At 38.7% G+C, this 23576-nt stretch overlaps 1 protein-coding gene across 1 annotated transcript in view; it reads left to right on the forward strand.

The window, feature by feature from the left end:
- LOC127657510 (protein tweety homolog 1-like) overlaps positions 1-23576 on the forward strand; it is a 35882-nt gene that overhangs the window by 6630 nt on the left and 5676 nt on the right. Inside the window, 10 exon segments of the mRNA XM_052146323.1 lie at positions 5780-6009; positions 9202-9313; positions 11002-11321; positions 11614-11709; positions 12284-12356; positions 18922-18997; positions 19089-19144; positions 20893-20985; positions 21102-21194; positions 21831-21970. Coding sequence (XP_052002283.1) covers positions 5780-6009; positions 9202-9313; positions 11002-11321; positions 11614-11709; positions 12284-12356; positions 18922-18997; positions 19089-19144; positions 20893-20985; positions 21102-21194; positions 21831-21970 — 1289 coding nt within the window.

Consider the following 23576-nt stretch of genomic DNA (forward strand, 5'->3'; position numbering starts at 1 on the left):
AAAGGTAATCAGATTCAAAATTTGAATACAAATCCATTGCTAAGTTTTTCTTATTGAATATCAGTGATGTCATTATAAAACTGATATTTCAGACTCTGAAATCTGTTTAGATGAGCCTCATTCAAATGTTTGTAAAATGAACATGAACTTACCCCTATAGCCTACCACACATTAAAAATTAATGTCCCAAATAACATTACTGAACAATATTTCTTGGAAATAGCCAGTGGTGGAAAAAGTACAGATACTACAGCAATTTATTACTTTAGTAAAAGTAAAAAGTACCTGGTTTTAAAAAATACTTAAGGATCAAAAATTTTAAGTAAATAATGCAAATTAAAATCTGTTCATCTTATAAAATGTGATTAATGTTTTAATATTTAAAGCCAATTTAATTGAGTCTCATGTAAGTAATATTGAATAAAATAAGTGATTTTACAGAACTATAAGTAAAGTTGAGTCACAGATGGATAAGAACAGACCATTTAATTACAAAAATAAGCTGAATTTCTTGGAAATTAACATGAAAAGCACATAATTAATTAAAATAATATCAGTAATAATTATTATTAATTATTATGTATAAATTAAACATATATACTTATTCTATCCCTGAGCAAATTTAAGCTGAAGCTAACATTTGAAGCTACACTGCGTAACTTTTGGCCCTCTAGCGGTCAAGCATAAAACTGCAAGTTACTTGCTGAGGAACATCGTTTTGCTAATGAGCTCTGGACCTTCTTTTCTCTATTTATGGACATGGTGTAAACACGCACGTAAGACTGAGGAAAGTATACAAATTCCCACCAAATCCGTCCCAACAACTCTAAAATATAAATCATTATTTACAATAATATATTATTATGGAGTTATATGTGTGCCAAAATTCTGTGCGTGCAAGATGATATTTTGAGCGTGCAAGTTGATATTTTGGGCACACAAACATGTTTTACGCACAAGATATTTTGAGTGTAAACATTTTTTTTATGCACACAAGATGATATTTGGGCACACTGTTTTGTAAAACAATGTATCTTCTTGCTTGAACATTTTTTTGTGCGTGTGCAAGATCTCACTCAATCTCTATCCTCGTATGCCCTCTGCGTGTGCTCGGAACTTTAGACTGCTCATTTGCTTTTCCCAGTAGCGGTTTTAGCTTGTATGGCTCCCTGGGCAAAACTCCTTTCAGCTCACGCCCCTCGCTAACAATAGCTGTTGACTGGGGTGGTGTGATCAAGATGCCACCCCGGGCGGCTGCCCATGTCTCCATGCCTGAATCCACCCCTGGCTTTTCCAACCTTATTCTGACAAGTCCCGCCTCCTATGTCAAGATTGGCAATCAGCAGTGGTGGGCAGTAGCTTCGCTACAAATAGCAACGCTATTAGCTTAACTACATTTCTGAGAAGCAAGGTGGTTAAATCAAGTAGCTTTTCAGTAGCCAAGCTATATTTATTATTAGGTAGCAGCGTAGGCTTTGATAAAAGCAAGCTCTCCCGGTGCAGAGCATCTCTTTTGGTGTTGGGCTCTGTCGCTATGATATCACACCTCACTCACGAACGAGCGTGCTCAGTCGATGGGTTCCACTGAAACAATTTCAGAGGCTTCTGGGGCATATGGTGCTTTAGACGCTCCGAGCAGCTCTTTGTCTGTTTTGGGGACAGCAGAAGGGGAAGGTTACATGGGGGCCGAGTGCACTTGTTATTAGGTGCACCTGTACCGCCAGTCCATGTAACACAGGTTGTAGCGTTTTGTATAGGGACCCCTAGTGTCGCTTCATTGGCATAACATCGAGTGAGTGACAGATAGGGAACGTCTTGCTTACTGTTGTAACCTCCATTCCCTGATGGAGGGAACGAGATATAGTGTCCCTCTTGCCACAACACTGAACTACCCGCTGAAATGGCCGGGTCTCTGTCTCGGCTCCTCAGCACAAACCTAAATGTGTGGTTGCAAGCTGACTCCTTTTATACCCATATATCCGGGGAAAAGGCATGCAAATTCCACTTGCCATTTCTCATTGGCCTTTTCTCAAATATCAGAGGTGTTTGGGGCTCTCAAGGGCGACCCCTAGTGTCACTACATCAACACAATGTCTCGTTCCCTCCATCAGGGAATGTAGTTTACAACAGTAACCAAGATATTTTTATGACTCTATCGTTATTTCTGATCACAGTCCAGTTTCTCTTGTGTGGAAGTCGAAAGTGTCATCTACATCCAAAGTGGTTACATGATCCTAAATTCGTAAAATATGTTGGAACTCATAGATATATTTATTTAAATAACGTACTTTCTACTGCCAAGGCTGAAAATTGTTTAATAAGGCTGAAACAATAATTTTATGAACATGGTGAAAAAGCAGGGAAATTCCTAACATTGCAAATAAACAATTAGACCTTGATAGAGCTATTAACAATATTCAAACCCTAAATGGTGACATAGTCGCTGACCCTATTGAACTTAATAATACATTTGTATCATTTTTCATCTCTTTGTACACATCCGAAGCATCTAAGTTCATCGATGACCAGGCCCGTTTTTTATGTGAGCTTCAGCTCCCCTCTTTATCAGAAGGTGAACAATCCCTGCTAGATAGTGCCCTTAAGGAGGGTGAAATTCTGAGGGCAATAGTTAATATGAAAGGTGGCAAGGCAGCAGGTCCAGATGGGCTTCTGATTTATATCTATAAGTTATTTAAAGATAAACTTGTAGGTGCCTTGAAAGACATGTATGAAGAATCTTTTCAAAAAAGGTTGTTTACCACCTTCTCTAAGGTGCACATTAATTACATTGATTTTGAAACCTGACAAACCCCCCACTAAATGGTGACAGAGCCAGATCAAAATGTTTTTATTAAACATGGTCAAGCTTTTCACAACATTAGATGCGTACTGAATATAATACATGAAACAAACTGAGCTCAAGACAAATGTGTTCTGTCACTCGATGGTGAAAAAGCATTTGACAGAGTGGAATGTTCTGATATGTTTGCAGTACTGTCGTAACAATTTTCAAAGATGTTTCTGATTATTGCAGAAGTTAGAACAAACAACATAATTTTGAAACCTTTCCAATTACATTGGGGCACATGGTAGTGCTGCCCTCTGTCACTGACGTTATTAATCTTAGCATTAGAACCCTTGGCTGTTGCGATCAGATGTCACCCACTTATTAAGGGAATCCAAACAAGAGACCTGGAACACCGCAAAGTATTAAATACAGATCACTCTTCTAGTAGGACTAACCCAGCCCTATTTAAATTAATTGGTAAATTTGTGAATTTTTCAGGTTACAAAATAAATGTATCCAAATCATCTATTCTTTTTCTTAACACTCAAGAAAGGCTTTGTCCAATAATCCAACATCCATTTATTAATGCAATTAATGGATTCAAGAATCTAGGTATAGTCATCACTCCAATAATAAGTAGTCTTCCCTCTGCAAATAGTCATAGCACAAGTAACTGAATCTCTGAATAGATGGCTTCCTATTGCAATTTCCCTGATAGATCATATAAATATTATAAAGTTGAATATTCTCCCTGGCTTTGGCTTTTTTTTTCAATATGGTAAATTCTTTTTCTAAGTTTATATGAAGAAATTGGCGTTCAAGGCTTCGGTTAACCCTGCTGTATCACCCTTATGCCCAATTGGCAGCAGCCTTCTTCTGGTTCTCTGCACAGCTGCAGTTACCCTGGTTTATATTGGAGTCTGAAGCTGTAAAGGGCTTTGTCTGGTTTCGCACATTCTGATTCCTGCAGGAATTTGAGAAAGATCACGAAGAATCCTTTTGTTAAAAATACACTTTTAATATGGAATGAGGCGCAGCAGGCGTTAGGAGGAGTTCCGGCTCTCTCTTGCTTCTCTCCCTTTTTGGGAAATGCACACTTTAGACCAGTGAAAAGTGATATGTTGTTTAAAAAGTGGTTCCAAAAAGGCATTCATGTGGCCACAGATTTGTTTGAGGATGACACCATGTTATCTTTTAATGGAGGAAATTGTGGCATTCCTCAGTCTTTAAATATTTACAAGTTCATAGTTTCATTAGTGCTAAGCAGAATTATTCACAAACCATCCATCATTAATAAAACTGGAACAATTTATGTCTCAGAAGTCAGTAAATAAGAGCATGATGTCTGTGTTATATAATAAATTCACATTGTGAATGTGAATTGAAGAGTCATTGAAGAGTCATCTGAATCAAAAAGAGAAGCATGGAGTGTAGACCTGAAGCATGAAATTTCAGATTTGGAATAGGATCAAATATGCGGTAGGGCCCAGAGTATATCAATCACCACTAAATAATAATAATAATAAATAATGAGAACCTATATCACTCCTGTAAAGATAAATAAATTAAATCCTAAAATTCCAGATGTGTGTTAGAAGTATCAAAGTCATAGGGGAACTCTATTCCACTTGTTCCTGAACTATGTGTCTTACTATCTGAATGCTTACCTTTGTCTAAGTGTGAAACTAAAACTATTGACATCTTAGTTCATGCAAGATGCCTAATTGCACTTTACTGGAAGAATAGTACACGCCCTTCAAGTAGCCACTGGATGAAAGAATTGGCACACTGCCTTGCATTAGAAAAAATTACATATAGTATCATGCATAAACTCAAAGAATTTGATACATTTTGGAATCTCTTCCTAAGATTTCTGGAAATGCTACACAAATACAGGAGACACAAGATTCCTCTCACACCACTCATTAATTATTCTATGTAATACTTGCATTTGAGTTAAATCATGCATATGTATATATTGACTTTTGGATTTATGAATAAGTTAATCATATAGTAATATACCACAGTAGTACCATGGCATTATTTGAATTACCTTGAAGCACCATTTAAATTAAATTGTACAGTATATGAATATGGTAATCATAAGATCAAATTACCATAATAATACCATGGTATTCTTTGAATTACTTTGAAGCACCATGTAAATATAGAATAGTACATAAATATGGTAATTGCATCTGAAAGTAACATGGAATTACCATCAGATATCACATTGTTATTGCCCAGATGTGCTCACACACACAAAGAATTCGGCCTCTGATCAGAAACATGTAGTACATACAGAAATGCAACAGCTGGCGCATGCAGAGTGGGTAGGAGCAGAGAGCGAGTGAGATCTTGCATATGAGTTACATAAATTCCAAAATTCTGTGCAAATTCACATTCAAATAAACTTTATTCAAGATTTTTGTTTGCTCAATGTGAATTCATCTTTGCAAGAAGATGCATTTTTTTTTACAAAACGTGCATGCAAAATACCCTTTTGTGCGCTCAAAATATCATCTTGCGCTTGCAGAAAATCTTTGTGTGCTCAAAATAAAGTCTTGCAAATCTTTGTGCTTGCAGAATTGTGGCACACATATTCCTCCATACATTAAGACAAGGCAAAAACATGGTTTGGAAGACAGATTTTTGGTGCACTTGCTCATTATTGAATTGTGTATTTATTCATTTCTAACAAAAAAATCTTGCATAGTGTATCTTTAAAAAATAATTAAACTGAAGTATGATCTCTATTCAATTTTATTTTTAAATGTAAACTATCAGTATTAACAGTAATTGAACAGATACACCAGTATGAAAATAAAGGTAAACACATCCATTTAAATAAATGAATGAAAAACAGTGGTGAACAGCAGCATTTAATTTTATTTATTTATTTTTTTGATCCCCTTTTCTCCCCAATTTGCAATATCTCCCTTTTCTTTCTTTCTTTCTTTCTTTCTCATTGCCTATCCACTGTTTCCATAGACTCTCCTGGTCCTCTCCAGCTTCTCCGCAATTGCTCTCGTCCTCTCGTTACTTGTTGTTCTGTCCTTCCTCATCCACTACTGCTGCTGCCATCGTGGCGATGGGGGCAGGGACGCAGAGGAGGAAGAGGAAGACGATGATGCCAGCGGTGGCCACGGATACAGCAGCAGAAAGGGGCGCGGCATCTGTTGTGTCACATGGGTATCGGTTGCTGCTGTGACATTATGCTGGTAATGACAATCATTTTTATATGACATCGATTAGTATTATATTGGGCATGGGTTTAAATTCAAAAAAGGAAAGAAGCTTACATACAAGCAGTAGGTCTTCCACAAAACACACTTTTTTAATTTGTTCAAGATTTGCAACATTTGTGGTATTTTATATATTTGCCCTTGTAGAATGTAATATTATAATAATATGAATCATATTTCTATTGTTTTAGTAAAAGCTGTGTATAAAATTGTTATTAACCCCTTGACCCTATGAAATCAAAAATTGGAGTTTTGTTGCCTGTTGTCCATGTCTATTAGCTTTGATGTCTTCTATGTTGGTGTACTCCTAAAAGTTTACAAAAATGATCATTTAGCATATACTATATGCATGTAAAAGGTATAGCCTTACTCTTCCGGTGAAAAAGACTGACGATAGTTCTGTCCAATGAAATGCTCTCTACACTCAGAATATTCCTCTTAATGCCATCTGTCTCTGACTTGTTATAGCTAATAGCAAATCATGGTTTATTGTTGTGACATAACTAGAGCGTATTGGCTATTTTAAAAGAGGGAAGGGCCATTCAATATGTTCCAACCCACTTTAATTTTCAATTGAAATGTAAAAAGCACAGGAAAGAAAACTGCTCGTCAAGCGATTTTATGGGGTCTTCAGTGTAGTCAATTCAAAAAGTTAATGTTCCAAAAGCCATTGACATTAGTATAAAAATACTTTGTTATCTTTTGATTTGTTTTACATTTTTGGTGTTCAAAATCAGTCTCTCATTTATTACCACTACACTGATCAAGCAAACAGATCATTTAGAGGGCAGATGACATTTAGCACCTGACCTCATCCCTTCATTCCCTGTGGGAAAGTACTAATGAGAGAGAAAGTGAGCGCACAGGAGGAGAGGGATACATCCCCTACTGTATTTAATTGCGCCCACATTGCAGCAGCAGAGACATCAGATTACAGTATCAGCCGTTCTACATGGCTTTGAGAGTAGATAACTCAGTTGTCATAATTAGTCTTTTTAGCATAATACAGATCTTATCAATATGTGTACTAGCACTCTATAAACATATTCTAAACATATATCATGGTTTGTTCTTAATAAAGCTAAGTTTTATTTTGTAAGTTTGCAAGGGATGGTTTCCTTGTTCGCAATTATGTCCTTCCCAGGAGTACTTTGCTCCCAGTGAATATATTGGCAAAACACCATCCCATTTAATATATTTAGGTGACAGATATGAAACCCAGTGCTTTCTTGCTGCCTCATTGATCTGAGATATCAGTGTGATTATATATGTTAATGTTATTGATGTTGCACATTGACTAAGTAATATTTGTTTGGAATAATTGGCATTGTTTGAGAGCTGGGAGATCTGGTTTGTGCATTTCTGTGTTTGGTGTCATGATGCAAATGTTCTAATGTGGCACATGTTCCGCCTACAGGCCCGCCCCATGACATCACCCCTTATCCATTCATGTTGACCTCTTTTCAAAGAGATCTGATAGTTAGACACTGAATTACAGTGTAGAAGACTTCATATAGACACATACACACAGACTGCAGTAGCACCTTTACTGCTTGCGGTGCAATGTGAATAACTGTGTCCAGTGGTTGATTTGTAAAAGAAATTTCAAGGGGGGATGGTGTTGTCAAATACATATTTTTTTTAAATAAAAAATACTAATGCCTATCTAATACTTATTAGATAAAGGTCTAATACCTATTGGTCATTGACAAATAAGGATGCCCCAAGGTGTTAAAATGAGACAACTTTTACAAATATAGTTTAAATCACTTGTGTCATGTTCTCAAAATTATAAAAAAAAATATGAATGTGTGATGTGGTGTAACCATCAAGTAAAAGTTATTATAATACTTTTATGGAACCTTGAATACATGAGAGAATAAACACGTTTTCAAAGTAAAAATTAAATTTGTATAAAAATTATGAGTCAGGAATATCAAGAAGTTTTCTCAGAGTTCCACCACATGACTTTAACAAAATGTGCCTTTTCATAAAAATGTCAAAATGAGGGGCCTGGGTAGCTCAGCGAGTATTGAAGCTGACTACCACCCCTGGAGTCGTGAGTTCGAATCCAGCCAGGTCTCCTAAGCAACCAAATTGGCCCAGTTGCTAGGGAGGACATTATTTCTTCTCCAATAACTGAACTAGTTAAGGAAGTTTGGGCTGTTTCTATGAAGGATGCTTAAACAGTGGTGTAAAAAGTTGTTCTACACACAAAAGCATTTTATGGGCAAAACCCTGAAAATGGTTTGAATTAAAACCATGTACATGTTGTACACTCATCATAGCAATATCTTTCTGTTCTCTTCTTTTTAAAGAAAGACAAAATATTTTCTTGAACTGTTCTCTTGGCGAAACATTTGAAAACCGGTGTCTTTTCGCAGTGGAGAGAGCGCTCTCATGCTCAAAGTTGCCAGATTGTGTGACTAAAGTGTAACCCTGGCAGAATATTTCCAAACTGTAGCCTACAAGTTTCAAGATCTAATTGGGGGATTTCTCCTATGTAAATCTGGCAACCTTACACATGTCAAAATCTGATTCTGACCGGCTAATTGCTCTTATTTTAAATCTTTTATATATAAAACGTAGAAAATTTAAAATTTTACTTGAAGATTAGTTCTAAGTAACCCATGACACAATTGATCTAAAGGGATAGTAAGAGGGAATGTTGGTTTTATAAGGGGGGTGCTTTTTGGTATTTCTTGCAACAAGGGAAATGGCATCCCCTCGCATCCCCCCTCAACTAGAGCCCTGAATGTGTCAGACATGTATAAAGACACACTTCCTCTTTTGGCATAATCTGGGTCAAACAGTTAGCAAGAGATTGGGTTGTACTATTTTTGGCAGGTTGGAAAGGATTGAACAAACATCTGCCCTAAGCCCTAATCTGAATATTTGAATATAGCGATACAGTTTGTAAATGAGTGTGGAATATCAGTGTTGATGACTTTGACATAGTATCATTCCAGTACTGTTTCTTAGTTTTCTTTTTCAACGCAGTCTTCTTGCATTAAACCCATTTTATATGTATGTATAGCTTAATTAAATATGTCCCTTTTTTCCTCTTTCTCTCACTTTCTCACTCTTGCCCCACTTTTTATACTCTCTTTTCTTCCTCTGTTTCTTCTTCTTTGCTTTTTTCCTTCTTAATATTTCTGCTTTGTGTAGTGTTGCCATAGGCATTGGGTTCTATGGCAACAGTGAGGCGAATGATGGGATGTATCAGTTGACCTCATCCTTGCTCACTGCCAATTACTCGCTGGCTTCCATCGATCTAATGGTGAGAACACAAAGACCCACATAAACACACACTCATACATACGCAAAAGCTTTTGTATCAAAATCCATTTGTAGCACCATGGGACCAAAAACTTAAGAAATGCATGCAGCATGTTCAGCAAACGTGCAATAAGAAAACTGGGTAATTCAGATTACGCTAATGTGTTGGTATTAGAGAGAGTGTGTGTGTGTGTGTGTGTGTGTGTGAGAGAGAGAGAGAGAGATAAAGAAAGAAAGAAAGAAAGAAAGAAAGAAAGAAAGAAAGAAAAGAAACTGTTTGCATGCATATTTGTGTTGAGGGTATGAGATTTTTAATGCATTATGAGAGTGTGCGATCTGAGAGTGAGTACTGATTTGGCGAGTTGCTCATATGGTCGATCGATGATTGAGTGCCAGTGTGATTAATGACCTACTTTACATTTGCTGTACTCTTACAACACCCTATCAACTCAACCCCCTTTTTCCCACCATTGTCCTCTTTTTATCTCTCATACCTCTATCCATCCATTTCCTCTCTTTTACACTCTTCTATTCTCTTGCATTCATGGTGGAAAATATATATTTCTTTGCCCACCAGTCACAGAGGCTTTTGAATGCAAAATAAATGTCACCAATTTGAATGTTTTCATATTGAGTATATCAAATGACTCACTGTACAGTATGTGAAATTGAACAAATGCACAAGGCAATAAATCCTGACAGATGTTATTATGGGATTTGTCCACAACTCTGACCAAAAAGTTGTCTTTGCATTCAGACTGTTCCTGGCCTTACAGTAAGTGGACTCAGATCTCATTTTGATCGAGGGTCTCTGTTTTTTTTTGGACAAAAACTGGTAACACTTTACAATAAGGTTGTATTTTCTAACATATTAAATGCATTATGTATGAACTAAGAATGAACTAAATATTTATCAATATATTTAGTATTTAACATTCTTGGTTAATGTTTATTTGTTACAATAATTGTGTTCATTGTTAGTTCATGTTAGTTCATAATTCATTAACTAATGTTAACCTTTACAAAATATAAATAACTGAAATAGCTTTTTGTCATTAGGCCAGTTCTGTTATTTTCTGGATACATTCGGTGTTACAAAAAATATGCCATAAAAAGTCTGTAATCATTTATTCAACTTTTTCATCTGTAGATCAACAGAATGGGGGATGAGAAAATGGGGATTGTGACTGTCAAACTCCAAAAGCACACAATTCACCATAAAGTCATCCATATTACCTGTGTACGATATTTCAAGTAATTTGAAGACATATTGAATGTCTGAATTCACAGAAAATGTTTCCCTTTAATAATTCCAATCTGGCACTCTTACAAAAACTGCTATGTTTCCATAAGTGCAATTCACTGAGTGCACATGGCACCATGTAGAGAAGACAGTGTAGAAGAAGAGATTCCAAACAAACTTCTTTGGTTTGTTCGCGTATTGTCACTGCAGAAAATTTGATTGAGTGAAAGTGAACGGGATTTGAAAACCAGCCCAGTTTTATTATATTCTTAGAGAGGTCATCCACCACATTGGCTGGTAAATATGGCCACTGTAAAAATAACCACGCTTTGGCTGGTGGGGGAGTTTGTTTATATGTTAGGCCAAGGTATAAATGCATTGGCTTCATGCCCTTCAGAATTAAGCGCTCCATCAAAAAATCTTCTCTTCCTCTCTTACATGCCCAGGTTTCAGACACTGTGGCCCGGCTACAGCAGTCTATCTCAGGGCCCTTGACCTCCATGGAGAATGTGTTTGGAGGACATAAGCCGGCACTTGTGCCCACACGATCCTGCAAGCGCCTCTCAGAGCGGGTGGTGTCTCTCCTCTCCAACCTGACGCTCACTGATGGAATTTACAGGACAAATGGAAGTGAAAGCATAGTGGGAGCCCTGACCCCTGCTCCACCTTCTGTAGCCCCCACCCTTAGTCCCTCCTCTAACAGCGTTCCTGTACCCTTCTCCCCTGGCTGGGCAGCCAACACCCTCATGGTGAATGAAGACTATAGGTGAGGGTCTACTGGAGATATTACTAGCATTACTATGTGTTCAATATGGTATTCAATTGATAAATATGTATATGTTGTGGTACTGTTTCGGATTACAGTATGCTTAAAGGAGCTATTGTCTATACTTTTGTGGCATTTACATTTTTCCCTAAAGTCCTCTTAAAGTGTTCATCAAGGTTTCTTTTACCAGAAATTATAGTGTAGTTTTTCATGGCCATTTTCCACTATCTCTTTGTTCCTTACAATCCATTTATACCAGATATTTTGAGAGTGTGCTATATTTATTGTTTAGGTGGCTGTCGTATGTGCTGCTACTTTTGTTGGATCTGGTGGTGTGTTTCTTTATTCTGCTCGGTTTGGCCAAACAGGCCCGCTGGCTACTTATCCTGTAAGTAACACTCACTTTTTCATCTGATATGGGCACAGCATTCGTTGCTTAATGTAGAGACATAATTGTTTACAAGGAACAAAAATGTTTACAACAATGTTTTTATTATCTATTATATGTATTTCAGGATATGATCCCTAAGAGAAAAACGGTACCTAAAGAAAATGTTATGTCCCAGACGTTGCTCTTTAGCTCATTTCACTATCAACTTTGTCTCAGATCTTTCTCCTAAAATGATTTCAGAGAAATAATAATCGACACAGTGAGAGCTCTTCTGAAACTCTAGTGGAGACATTACTGTATGTGAGAGTACTGTGGTCTTTTTCTCATGAAAAACATCTGAGAAGCAGGAAACTTAAGGAAAAGTCTCCCTTTGCTCACCATTGAATCTCATTGTTGCCTAGGAGAAGCAATGGAGATGTTTTATAGATCTCATTTTAAGTTTTGGTTTCTATGATTAGTTTTATTTTTGCTTGCTGACACCCGCAGATGCACAGAGGCAGGTGGTGATAATGTGTGTGTGTGTGTGTGTGTGTGTGTGTGTGTGTGTGTGTGTGTGTGTGTGTGTTTGCAGGATGACAGTGCTGGCCTGGTTGGCTCTGTTTCTGAGTTGGGGTTCTCTCGGTCTGGAGACAGCCACTGTAGTGGTAAGTTTTCAGGCAATGTTTAGCCCGTCAGAAGTTTTAAAAAGTCAGATCAGCCAAGATGAAGTCACTTATTGTGTGCTTATGAAAGAAAGAGAGAGGGGTAAACAGAGTGTGTTTTTGCATCTGTTTTAACTAAAAGGGGTTGTCCTTTCTGGGACCTCATGGCACAATCCCAAAAAGGCACGAAAACAGTGTGTGTGTGTGTGTGTGTGTGCGTGTGTTTATGTGTGCATGTGTGTGCGCGCGTGTGTGTGTGTCAAGTGTTTTTTATTGCCATTCAACCATATACAGTTAGTACAGTACACAGTGAAACGAGACAACATTCCTCCAGGACCATGGTGCTACATAAAACAACATAGGGACCACATGAGACTACACAAACTAAATAACATACCTATATAAAGTGCACATGCAAACGTGTGCAAAAAGTACGGGACAGTACAATAAATTACTAAAAATTAACAGGACAATAGGCACAGTGAGAGACAGTGCAGCGCCGTCCAGTACACAGTAGTGCAAAAAGATGACAGTTTCTAAAAATGCTAAATATAAACATAACATACTATGGGATAGTGTTCTATGCACATACAGTATCTCACAAAAGTGAGTACACCCCTCACATTTTTGTTAATATTTGATTATATAACACTGAATAAATGACAGTTTGCTACAATGTAAAGTAGTGAGTGTACAGCTTGTATATCAGTGTAAATTTGCTGTCCCCTCAAAATAACTCAACACACAGCCATTAATGTCTAAACCGCTGGCAACAAAAGTGAATACACCCCTAAGTGAAAATGTCCAAATTGGGCCCAATTAGCCATTTTCCCTCCCCGGTGTCATGTGACTCATTAGTGTTACAAGGTCTCAGGTGTGAATGGGGAGCAAGTGTGTTAAATTTGGTGTCATCGCTCTCACACTCCCTCATACTGGTCACAGGAAGTTCAACATGGCACCTCATGGCAAAGAACTCTCTGAGGATCTGAAAAAAAGAATTGTTGCTCTACATAAAGATGGCCTAGGCTATAAGAAGATTGCCAAGACCCTGACACTGAGCTGCAGCACGGTGGCCAAGACCATACAGCGGTTTAACAGGACAGGTTCCACTCAGAACAGGCCTCGCCACGGTCGACCAAAGAAGTTGAGTGCACGTGCTCAGTGTCATATCCAGAGGTTGTCTTTGGGAAATAGACGTATGAGTGCTGCCAGCATTGCTGCAGAGGTTGAAGGGGTGGGGGGCCAGCCTGTCAGTGTTCAGACCATACGCCGCACACTGCATCAAATTGGTCTGCATGGCTGTCGTCCCAGAAGGAAGCCTCTCCTAAAGATGATGCACAAGAAAGCCCACAAACAGTTTGCTGAAGACAAGCAGACTAAGGACATGGATTACTGGAACCATGTCCTGCGGTCTGATGAGACCAAGATAAACTTATTTGGTTCAGATGATGTCAAGCTTGTGTGGCGGAAACCAGGTGAGGAGTACAAAGACAAGTCAAGCATGGTGGTGGGAGTTGTCTGGGGCTGCATGAGTGCTGCTGGCACTGGGGAGCTACAGTTCATTGAGGGAACCATGAATGCCAACATGTACTGTGACATACTGAAGCAGAGCATGATCCCCTCCCTTCGGAGACTGGGCCGCAGGGCATTATTCCAGTATAATAACGACCCCAAACACACCTCCAAGACGACCACTGCCTTGCTAAAGAAGCTGAGGATGAAGGTGATGGACTGGCCAAGCATGTCTCCAGACCTAAACCCTATTGAGCATCTGTGGGGCATCCTTAAATGGAAGGTGGAGGAGCACAAGGTCTCTAACATCCACCAGCTCCGTGATGTCATCATGGAGGAGTGGAAGAGGACTCCAGTGGCAACCTGTGAAGCTCTGGTGAACTCCATGCCAAAGAGGGTTAAAGCAGTGCTGGAAAATAATGGTCGCCGCACAAAATATTGACACTTTGGGCCCAATTTGGACATTTTCACTTAGGGGTGTACTCACTTTTGTTGCCAGCGGTTTAGACATTAATGGCTGTGTGTTGAGTTATTTTGAGGGGACAGCAAATTTATACTGTTATACAAGCTGTACACTCACTACTTTACATTGTAGCAAAGTGTTATGTCTTCAGTGTTGTCACATGAAAAGATATAACCAAATATTTACAAAAATGTGAGGGGTGTACTCACTTTTGTGAGATACTGTAGCAGTTATTGAGGTAGCAGCCAGGTATAAAGTAACAATAATTAAAGTGCAACTCAGGACACGTGTGTGTGTGTGTGTCAGTCCAGTCTCTGAGTATTGGGAGTCTGATGGCTTGGGGGAAGAAGCTGTTACACAGTCTGGCCGTAAGGGCCCGAATGCTTCGGTACCTCTTCCAGTCAGGAAGTCCAGGATCCAGTTGCAGAGGGAGGTGTCCAGGCCCAGCAGGTTCAGCTTTCCAATCAGGGGCTGAGGAATGATTTTGTTGAATGCTGAGCTGAAGTCTATGAACAGCATTCGAACGTATGAGTCCTTTATATCTAGGTGGGTGAGGGCCAGATGGAGGGTGGTGGCGATGGCGTTGAACGGTTTGGACGATACGCGAACTGCAGTGGGTCTAGTGAGGGGGGCAGCTGGGTCTTAATGTGCCTCATGACAAGCCTCTCGAAGCACTTCATGATGATGGGTGTGAGTGCAACGGGACGGTAGTCGTTGAGGCAGGACACTGAAGACTTCCTTGGCATGGGGACGGTGGTGGGGTGCCTTGAAGCACGTTGGAACGACGGCGCTGCTCAGAGAGATGTTGAAGATGTCGGTAAGAACATCTGCCAGCTGGTCTGCACATCCTCTGGGCACTGTGCCAGGAATGTTATCTGGTCCAGCAGCCTTCCGTGGGTTGACTCTACATAGAGTTTTCCTCACATCAGCCGTGGTAAGACAGAGCACCTGGTCGTTGGGAGGAGGGGTGGCTACCACTCCTCAAACCGAGAGTAGAAGTCGTTCAGCGCATCTGGGATGGAGGCATCTTTGTCACAGGCAACTGATGTTGTCCTATAGTTGATGATGGCCTGGATGCCCTGCCACATGCGCCACGTGTCGCCGCTGTCCTGGAAGTGACTGTGGATTCTCTGGGCGTGTGCGCGCTTTGCCTCTCTGATGGCAGTTTGGCCCTCGCTATTCTTAAGACAGCCTCAGGTCCTCAGAAGCGCACGCACATCCGCAGTCATCCACGGCTTCTGGTTGGAGTGTGTGGTGATGGTCTTGCAGAAGGTGACATCATCAATGCGCTTGCTGATGTAGCTGGTCACTGATGCAGTGTATTCCTCCCAAGTAGGTACAGTCGCAATATGTTGCAGCCTCCCTGAACATGTGCCAGTCAGTACACTCAAAACAGTCCTGAAGAGCAGGGATGGCTCCTGCTTGCCAGGTTTTCACCTGCTTCTGGATCGGTTTTGTGCATCTGATGAGCGGTCTGTATGCTGGAATTAACATAACAGAGATGTGGTCTGAGTAGCCGAGGTGGGGGCGGGGCTCCGCCCGGTACGCGCCTGGGATGTTTGTTTAAACAAGATCAAGTGTGTTTGCCCCTCTCGTTGCAAAGTCCACATACTGATGGAATTTAGGGAGCACTGTCTTGAGATTTGCATGGTTGAAATCTCCGGCGACAATAAACAGTCCGTCAGGGTGAGCGTTCTGCAGTTCGCTCATAGCCCCTTACAGTTCACAGAGTGCTTCCTTAGCGTTAGCGCTGGGGGGAATGTAAACTCTGGTTATAATAACAGTGGTGAATTCCCGTGGTAAGTAAAAAGGTCTACATCTAACAGTCACAAGCTCCACCAGCGATGAGCAGTAACTAGAGACTAGCATAGAGTTATTGCACCATTCCGTGTTGATGTAAACACACAAGCCACCACCGCGAGTCTTACCGCACAAAGCTGCATTTCTGTCGGCACGAAATGAGGTGAGACCGTCTAGATGAATGGCGGCATCCGGAACTCTGTCGCTGAGCCACGTCTCTGTGAAAACAAAGACGCGGCAGTCTCTAAGCTCACGCTGCGTAGGCTGCTGGAGTCGGATGTAGTCCAGTTTATTGTCCAGGGAGCAAACATTTGAGAGCAGGACAGATGGGAGAGCCGGCCGGCTAGGGTTTGTTTTTATCCTAGCATGGACCCCCGCCCTCTTGCTGCGCTTTTGCTTCCTCGCACACCGCTTACGACGTAAAAAAAAAAAAAAAAACTTTTTTAATTAATGCTCAGTTGAAGATGAGCATAAGAGTTCTTAAGAGCAATAGGAATAGAAACAGAAGAGAGAGAGTGATGCTGAAAGTGTTTCAGAGAGCAATATCAGCCATGAACGAATGAAAGAAAGAAAGACTGATCAAGTGTACTTGTTCAGATGTAATCAGTATTTTATCTTTAATTCCAGTAAAAATATCTAAACAACCTTAAAACAAGACACATTAAAGGGATAGTTCACCCAAAAATGAAAATTCTCTCATGATATCCCTGGTGTGTATGACTTTCTTTCTTCACTAGAACACATTTGAAGAAAAATAGAAAAAACTTTCTCTTTTGTAGCTCCACAAATCACAGACAGTCAGCATAAATGTCATCGTTATTAATTAATGAGGTTAAATGAATGTCTTCTAAAGTGGCATGATTGCTTTTGGTTTGAAAAGTATCAATATTTAAGTACTTTTTAACTATATTCCAATGCTTCACAAGTGGGTGGAGTTCAAGTGGTCTCTCAAGTGACATATTCGCGTTGCCATGGATACAGATGTAATCTCACATTCTCCACTCGGTTGAGATATCCAGGATAAGCACACAAACACACCATTGTGAATAAAGAAACAGATAAATACAGATCTAAACCAAAACCAACCAAGCTACTGTACAGCGTTTCTCCTCCAACTTGTAAACATAGCTGCTCTTCTGTCTGTTACGCAGGTGCATCTGTTCTCGTGCGTTTAAAAATGCTAATGCGATTATGTCACACACATACCGCTGCTGACCTGAAGCATGATTTAGAGTTAAGTAAAAAATATATTTTTCACACCAGAAGCGAACGTGTCGCTTTAGAAGACATTCATTTAACTGATGGTGTGGTATGGACGACGTTTATGCTGTCTGTGATTTCTGGATCTTCAAAAGAGAAATCTCCATTCTCTTGCACTTGCAGCCTACTGAGCTAAGATATTTTTATGTTTTTCTTAAAATGTGTTCTGCTGAAGAACATAAGCACCTGGGATATCATGAGGGTGAGTAAATAATGAGAGAATTTTAATTTTGGGGTGAACTATCCCTTTAATTTACATTGTGTAAGTTAACAAAGACTTGAAAGAATAAATCTTGATTGAGTTTATTTTTCTTATTTTGCATAAACTTCACAACATTTTAAAACTAAGAACAATAATTTATTAATAGAATAAGAAACATTTGCTTTATAATTTAACTTATTATATTGTCTGAAAAGAAGCCTTAATATTTTATGTAGTTTTGTTTATCAGGTAAAAGTATATTTTTAAGGATGCTTAGACATTTTAATTGGATAAAACAACAGGAAGAAAGAAAGAAAGAAAGAAAGAGGAATGTAGTGACAGGAAGAGATGGCAGTTTCTGGCTCTTAAAACAAGAGTTTCATTGTCCAAAAGCAACTAACAAGAACAATTGCTTTCCTTTTTAACATGTTCGCACACACATGCATGCGTACATACATACTCACTCACTCTTTCTCTCATCTCTCTTTCTCCCTAAATTACCCTCTTGAAACACTTGATAATACTGTTCACTTTGATTAATTACCCACATTGCATGAGAAAGAGGGAGTGTGTAAGAGAGACAGACAATGAACAGGGATGGAAAAACTGGAACAATAGGAAAGAACTGGTTACAGGTGTCAGTGAGGGATTAGAAACAAATGCTGGTGATTTTTATATGTGTCAGTGAATACTGTAGATCAATAGAAGTGAGAGCGGTGGGACAGAGAGACTGATGGAAGTAGGTCACTTGGTCAATGTCAGGCCCGGCTCCAGATCAAAATCACTGAGGGTGCTTCTGAAAATTGTGGGGGTGCTCTGTATAAAATGGAGATATATCGTAATTACGCATTTTTAAATATATTAAATCATGTTTAAATGCTACTAAAACAACGTAAATAACAGTTTTTATGTACAAAATATTTATTGCTTTGGTTTTTTCACATGATCTGTCCTTGAAAATGACAACAAAATGCTGTGCCTGCAGATTAGGAAATACTGATTTGCACAATCATACACGTTTATACATTTTGATGCAGCAATTGTGTGTTCACAAACTGCTGGGAAATCTGCTTGCCAATTTACAGTATTAGACTTACATATTCAATTGAGCAGAGGTGTGCAATTGTTTTGGTTCAGGGGCCACATCAGCCATTAAGCATAAAAGAGAGAAGATTAATATTTCTGGTCTGCAATTGAGGGTGCTCTAAGGTTCAATTCGCACCCCGTAGAACCGGGCCTGGTCACTGTACCACAGTGTTAATATCGCTCTGCTATATTGACTTATTCTTGCTCTCTGTGCTTCAGTCTTTCTCTCTCTTTCCTTCTCTCAGGCCCTGAGTGATTTTTGCTTCGACCCAAAGTCATTTGTCCTTAACTCCACTCACTTCAACTCTAAGACAAGCACAGGTGCCGTGTAGCTTTTTATCACACAATCTATCGGTCTTTGTCTCTGATGCACACACAGTCTTCCCACTCTATCTCTCTTCTCTCTTACTAGAAATCCTGGACTACTATCTGACCTGCAACAGAAGAATGAACAGCCCCTTTCAACAGGTGCATAATCTTTTTACGTGATACTGCAGACAGTGATGTCATCAAGATTATTATGATTGCCAATAACAAGGCAAAATTCCCTAAATATATGGCCACAAAGCACAGATTAAGATTAATAAGCAATGCCTTTTATGTCACAGTGGGGATGTATAGAATAAATAGGATTATAACTTTGTAATCAATATTTTATTAAGATCTAGAATGGCACAGTTTTTGGGGAACATTGGTGATTGAAGAAAGGAACATGATGTCTTAAATACTGTGAATATTCCTTATTTAAGGAATATTCTTATTAAAGGAATATTCTGGGTTCAATACAAGTTAAACTTAATCAACAGCATTTGCGGTATAATATTGATAACCACAGAAATTTATTTTGACTTGACCCTCCTTTTCTTTAAAAAAGTATCAAAAATCGAGGTGACAGTGAGGCACCTTGTTTCCAGGATGATGTACTGTATTGTCAACAAACTCTAAAACCCTAAAATGATTGTAAAAATTACAATTTAAAAACTTTACAGCTCAAATAATCCATGAGATTTAACAGTCAAATTTATGTAATTGCTTTTATAAAATTGTATGCTTCACATTTCTGCCTTTTAAACCCTCTAACAATTGGACACATTGACTTCCATTGTAAGTGCCTCACTATAACCTCGATTTTTGCTCTTTTTTGTTTGTTTTTTTTTAAGAAAAGAGTGACAATTCGGAATGAATTTTTGTGGTAATCATGAAAATTCTCTGATTATTATTTTACCCTGATGCCATCCCAGATGTGTTTGAATGTCTTCAGCAGAAAACAAATTGAGATTTTTAGGAAACTGTTGAAGTAAATGTAAGTAAATGGGTGCCATCAGGCTGCTGTCTGTTGGCATAGTTAGGCAGCATACAAGTAACAAGAGTTGATCAATTAATGTCTTCTGTAACAAATCATAAACAAATCAGATAATTACAATTTTATTAACTTGAAAGAATTGCTTCCTGCCAGCAGTTGACACATCAGTGACATAAGCGCAATGGGACATTCATGCGAGAAGTCGGAAGTGTGCACTTTCTACACAACAGAAGAACAAACGTCACACGAGAGTTAGGTCATAACGATTTAAAGTTAAAATGTTTTAATTATCTATTTGTTTCTTACACCAACCTATCGATTTGTTACAGAAGACATTAACTGATCGAATTGAGTCGTGTGGATTACATGCATGCTGCCTAAATATGCCTTTTGGACAGTCAAACAGACAGCAGGCTGATGGCACCCATTTACATGCATTATTAAGACCTAAAGAGATTCAACATTTTAAAAACAAAATCATAATTTGTGTTCTGTTGAAGAAAGACAGTCATACAGAACTGGGATGGTATCAGGGTAAGTGAATAATGAGAGAATTTTTGGTGAACTATTCCTTTAACTTCTATTGAACCCAGTTTCTTCCTTTAAAGGTGCTGCAAGCAATTTTTTATAGAATGGCACTCATGCCAAAATATCCTTGTATCAGGTTTCCTAAAATGTCACACCTGTCTCTATTTTCTTTTAGACTATTCTTTGTTTAGCCAATCAGAAGGCTTTGTTGGAAATTCCACAATGGCTAACATTGCTTACGGCACCGTTAATTGAAAAGAAATAACAAATATTACACTTGAGGCAAGAGAGTGTATTAAAAACAGTCACAATTACAGGTTTTAGTTGGTAAAATTAGTAGTTCAGTGAAATCAGCAAATAATTCTGTTTGTTAAACTGGCAAAAGCTACTGACCCAGTCACAGAGAGCGCTGTCCAGCATTCACTCCCACCTTTCCACTCTGGAGAGAGACGCCCTGCCACGGTTTCCAAAGGCAGAGGTATGTAAACATTGCTTTCATTGCCATCAGTGCCACAATATTGCTGCCACTGCATGGTAAGATAAATAATAGCCAAACAGTTGAGTGGATTGCAGCATAAATATTTTCCCTTTTAGAAGTCACTCAGGGAGGTACAGCAGACACTCAATGCCACTGAGGGTAACTTCCACCAGCTGGTTGCACTTCTCAACTGCCGAGGGCTGAACAAGGTAACCATAGCAACATATTTTCCACCTCTGCCTCACTGTGAGTGAGATTATTACTCCTTGCTTAAGATTGGTGAGCTATATATCGTATTTTAAAGTGGTCATGACATGAGGAATCAAATGTTCCTTGATCTTTTGACCTTCAAGTGTTAATTGTACTATAAAAACATAATGTAATTTTCAGAACTCAAAACTTCCTTCTCCCTGCAAAATGAGCATTTGTTAAAACTAAGCTATCAAAATGACTCATTCTCTACTTCCTACATTTGCATCTGTCCGCCTTCACAACAACACATCAACAGCTATTTTACCTTATCATCTCTGTAGCCCCGCCCACTAGCGGTGAGCAGTGAGATGGCAAGTAGAGAGCAGGTCAGTCAAGAGCAGAGAGACAGTCAGAACAGTGTTAACTGTCAAGTCTTAAAGGAGAAGCAGCACCAAAACCATTTCTGACAGAGGGAAAGAATGAGGGTGGAAAGAAATTTTGTTTTACAACTATTTTTTGCAAAAAACATTACTAATATTATAATGAACATCAAGGAACATATTACAATAATTTAAAAAAGGCATGTCATGACCTCTTTAAAGCAAACTGTCTCTATCTGCTCTGCCTTCCCCCTTCATGTCTTTCGCTCTTAGGATTATGTTGACTCTCTGAAAGGTCTGTGCTTTGATGGGATGGAGGGGTTGCTCTATCTTTCCCTGTATTCCTTTCTGTCCGCTTTGGCATTCACAGCCATTCTTTGCTCCCTCCCTGGAGCCTGGAGGAGCTTCCACAGGTTAGGTGCACTTCATGCCTCCACACCTTACAATCATCCCATCTGCTGTTGTTTTCACAGATGGCATTTCTGGTTATTATTATACCCGTAATTGCTTTGAGGACAGTGTCAAGATTTTTAACAGGTGAGCTTCATAAGAAAGTAGTGCTGTACTTGAGGTAAATATAGATATTCTACATGTCATGTTATACTGTAAGTATTAAATCTACATTTATTTGTTGTTAAAAGAAAAATTACACACATTGTGGCCCCAAAAAGTACTTGGACATCTTCTCACATTTAAAAGATTTATAATTGTCATTGCAATAGATAACAAAATATTAAAGCAAGTAGAATTTATTTTAAGGAAATACAGCACAAGCACACTTTACAATCATAACATTTGACAAAAATATGTTTGTTAGGTTTCAATTGATACATTTGAACACTTTCTGTTTGTCAATAGTTAATGTGATGAATGGTTACTCTGTTAGGACACCTGTGTGAACTGGAAGCTAACTTAATTTATATATCCACTACAAACCACCTTTACTCCAGTTCATTTTAATATCATTGGTTTTGCTAAATATAATGCAAAAATGGCTCCAAGAGTGAAGTTCTGGGAATATCTAGTTCAAACAAGTGTCCAAATATTTTCTAGGCCTCTGTATATTTTTGAGAATAAAGAGAATGCATGTTGCTTTATATGCTCATTTTTCATAAGCAGGGAAACGTCAACAGAAATTGTCATTCTTTCAGAATGACCCAAGACTGATGAGTGCACACGGTACCTATGCCAGCTGAACATATATGTCAATTGCAATTTAATCTATGATGTGTCTGTAACTTCATAAATAGAAAGTCATATTAGCCAGGAACCTTGGTGTTTGCGGTATTTGAATGTGAATCAAGTTACATAATTCCAGCATCCTCACCAAATGCAAACACAAATGCGGCCAAAAATTTAATGGAGGCGGGCTGCTCGGTCTAGGTTGACTCAACTTGAGTACGGTTTGGCACAAATGGACCAATGGTAACAGTAAATGCTGGCAACTGCTCTCATCAGCAATGCACAAATGAGAAATATGATCTCCATTAAGGCATTAGTGCTTAAATGCACTTAACTCCTTTTATCTGGATATGGTATTAATGCTGCCATTTCCATTATTTCAGAACCTTTTATAAGCTCAGTCACTTACTATTGATTCAGCCTGACTTGGTACACTCACTTGAAGAGCATGATGTTTGCAAATCTAATTTTTTAAGTAACGGAGTTAGCCGTAGTGTATGTTGCAGTAAAACCGTGTTAAGACTCCATTTGCACAAACAGTAGATGACAAATGCATATATTACTGAAATGATAAAGAGGAAGAGAGAGTCGAGACAGATTAAAGGATTACCTACTTGACTCGGATTATTTTCTTTTATTTGACAATATCTAGATGTATAGTTAAAGGAATAATTTAACCAAGAATGAACATTCTATCATCATTTACTAACCCTCATGTTGTTCCAAACCTGTTTGACTTTCTTTCGTGCATGGAAAACAATAGGAGATGTAAGGCTGCATAACAGCATCAATCATTATTCACTTTCATTAGACTTTTACTTTCGTTGTATGGAAAAA

The sequence above is a fragment of the Xyrauchen texanus genome, chromosome 17 (assembly GCF_025860055.1).
Source record: "Xyrauchen texanus isolate HMW12.3.18 chromosome 17, RBS_HiC_50CHRs, whole genome shotgun sequence".
Lineage (NCBI taxonomy): Eukaryota > Metazoa > Chordata > Actinopteri > Cypriniformes > Catostomidae > Xyrauchen > Xyrauchen texanus.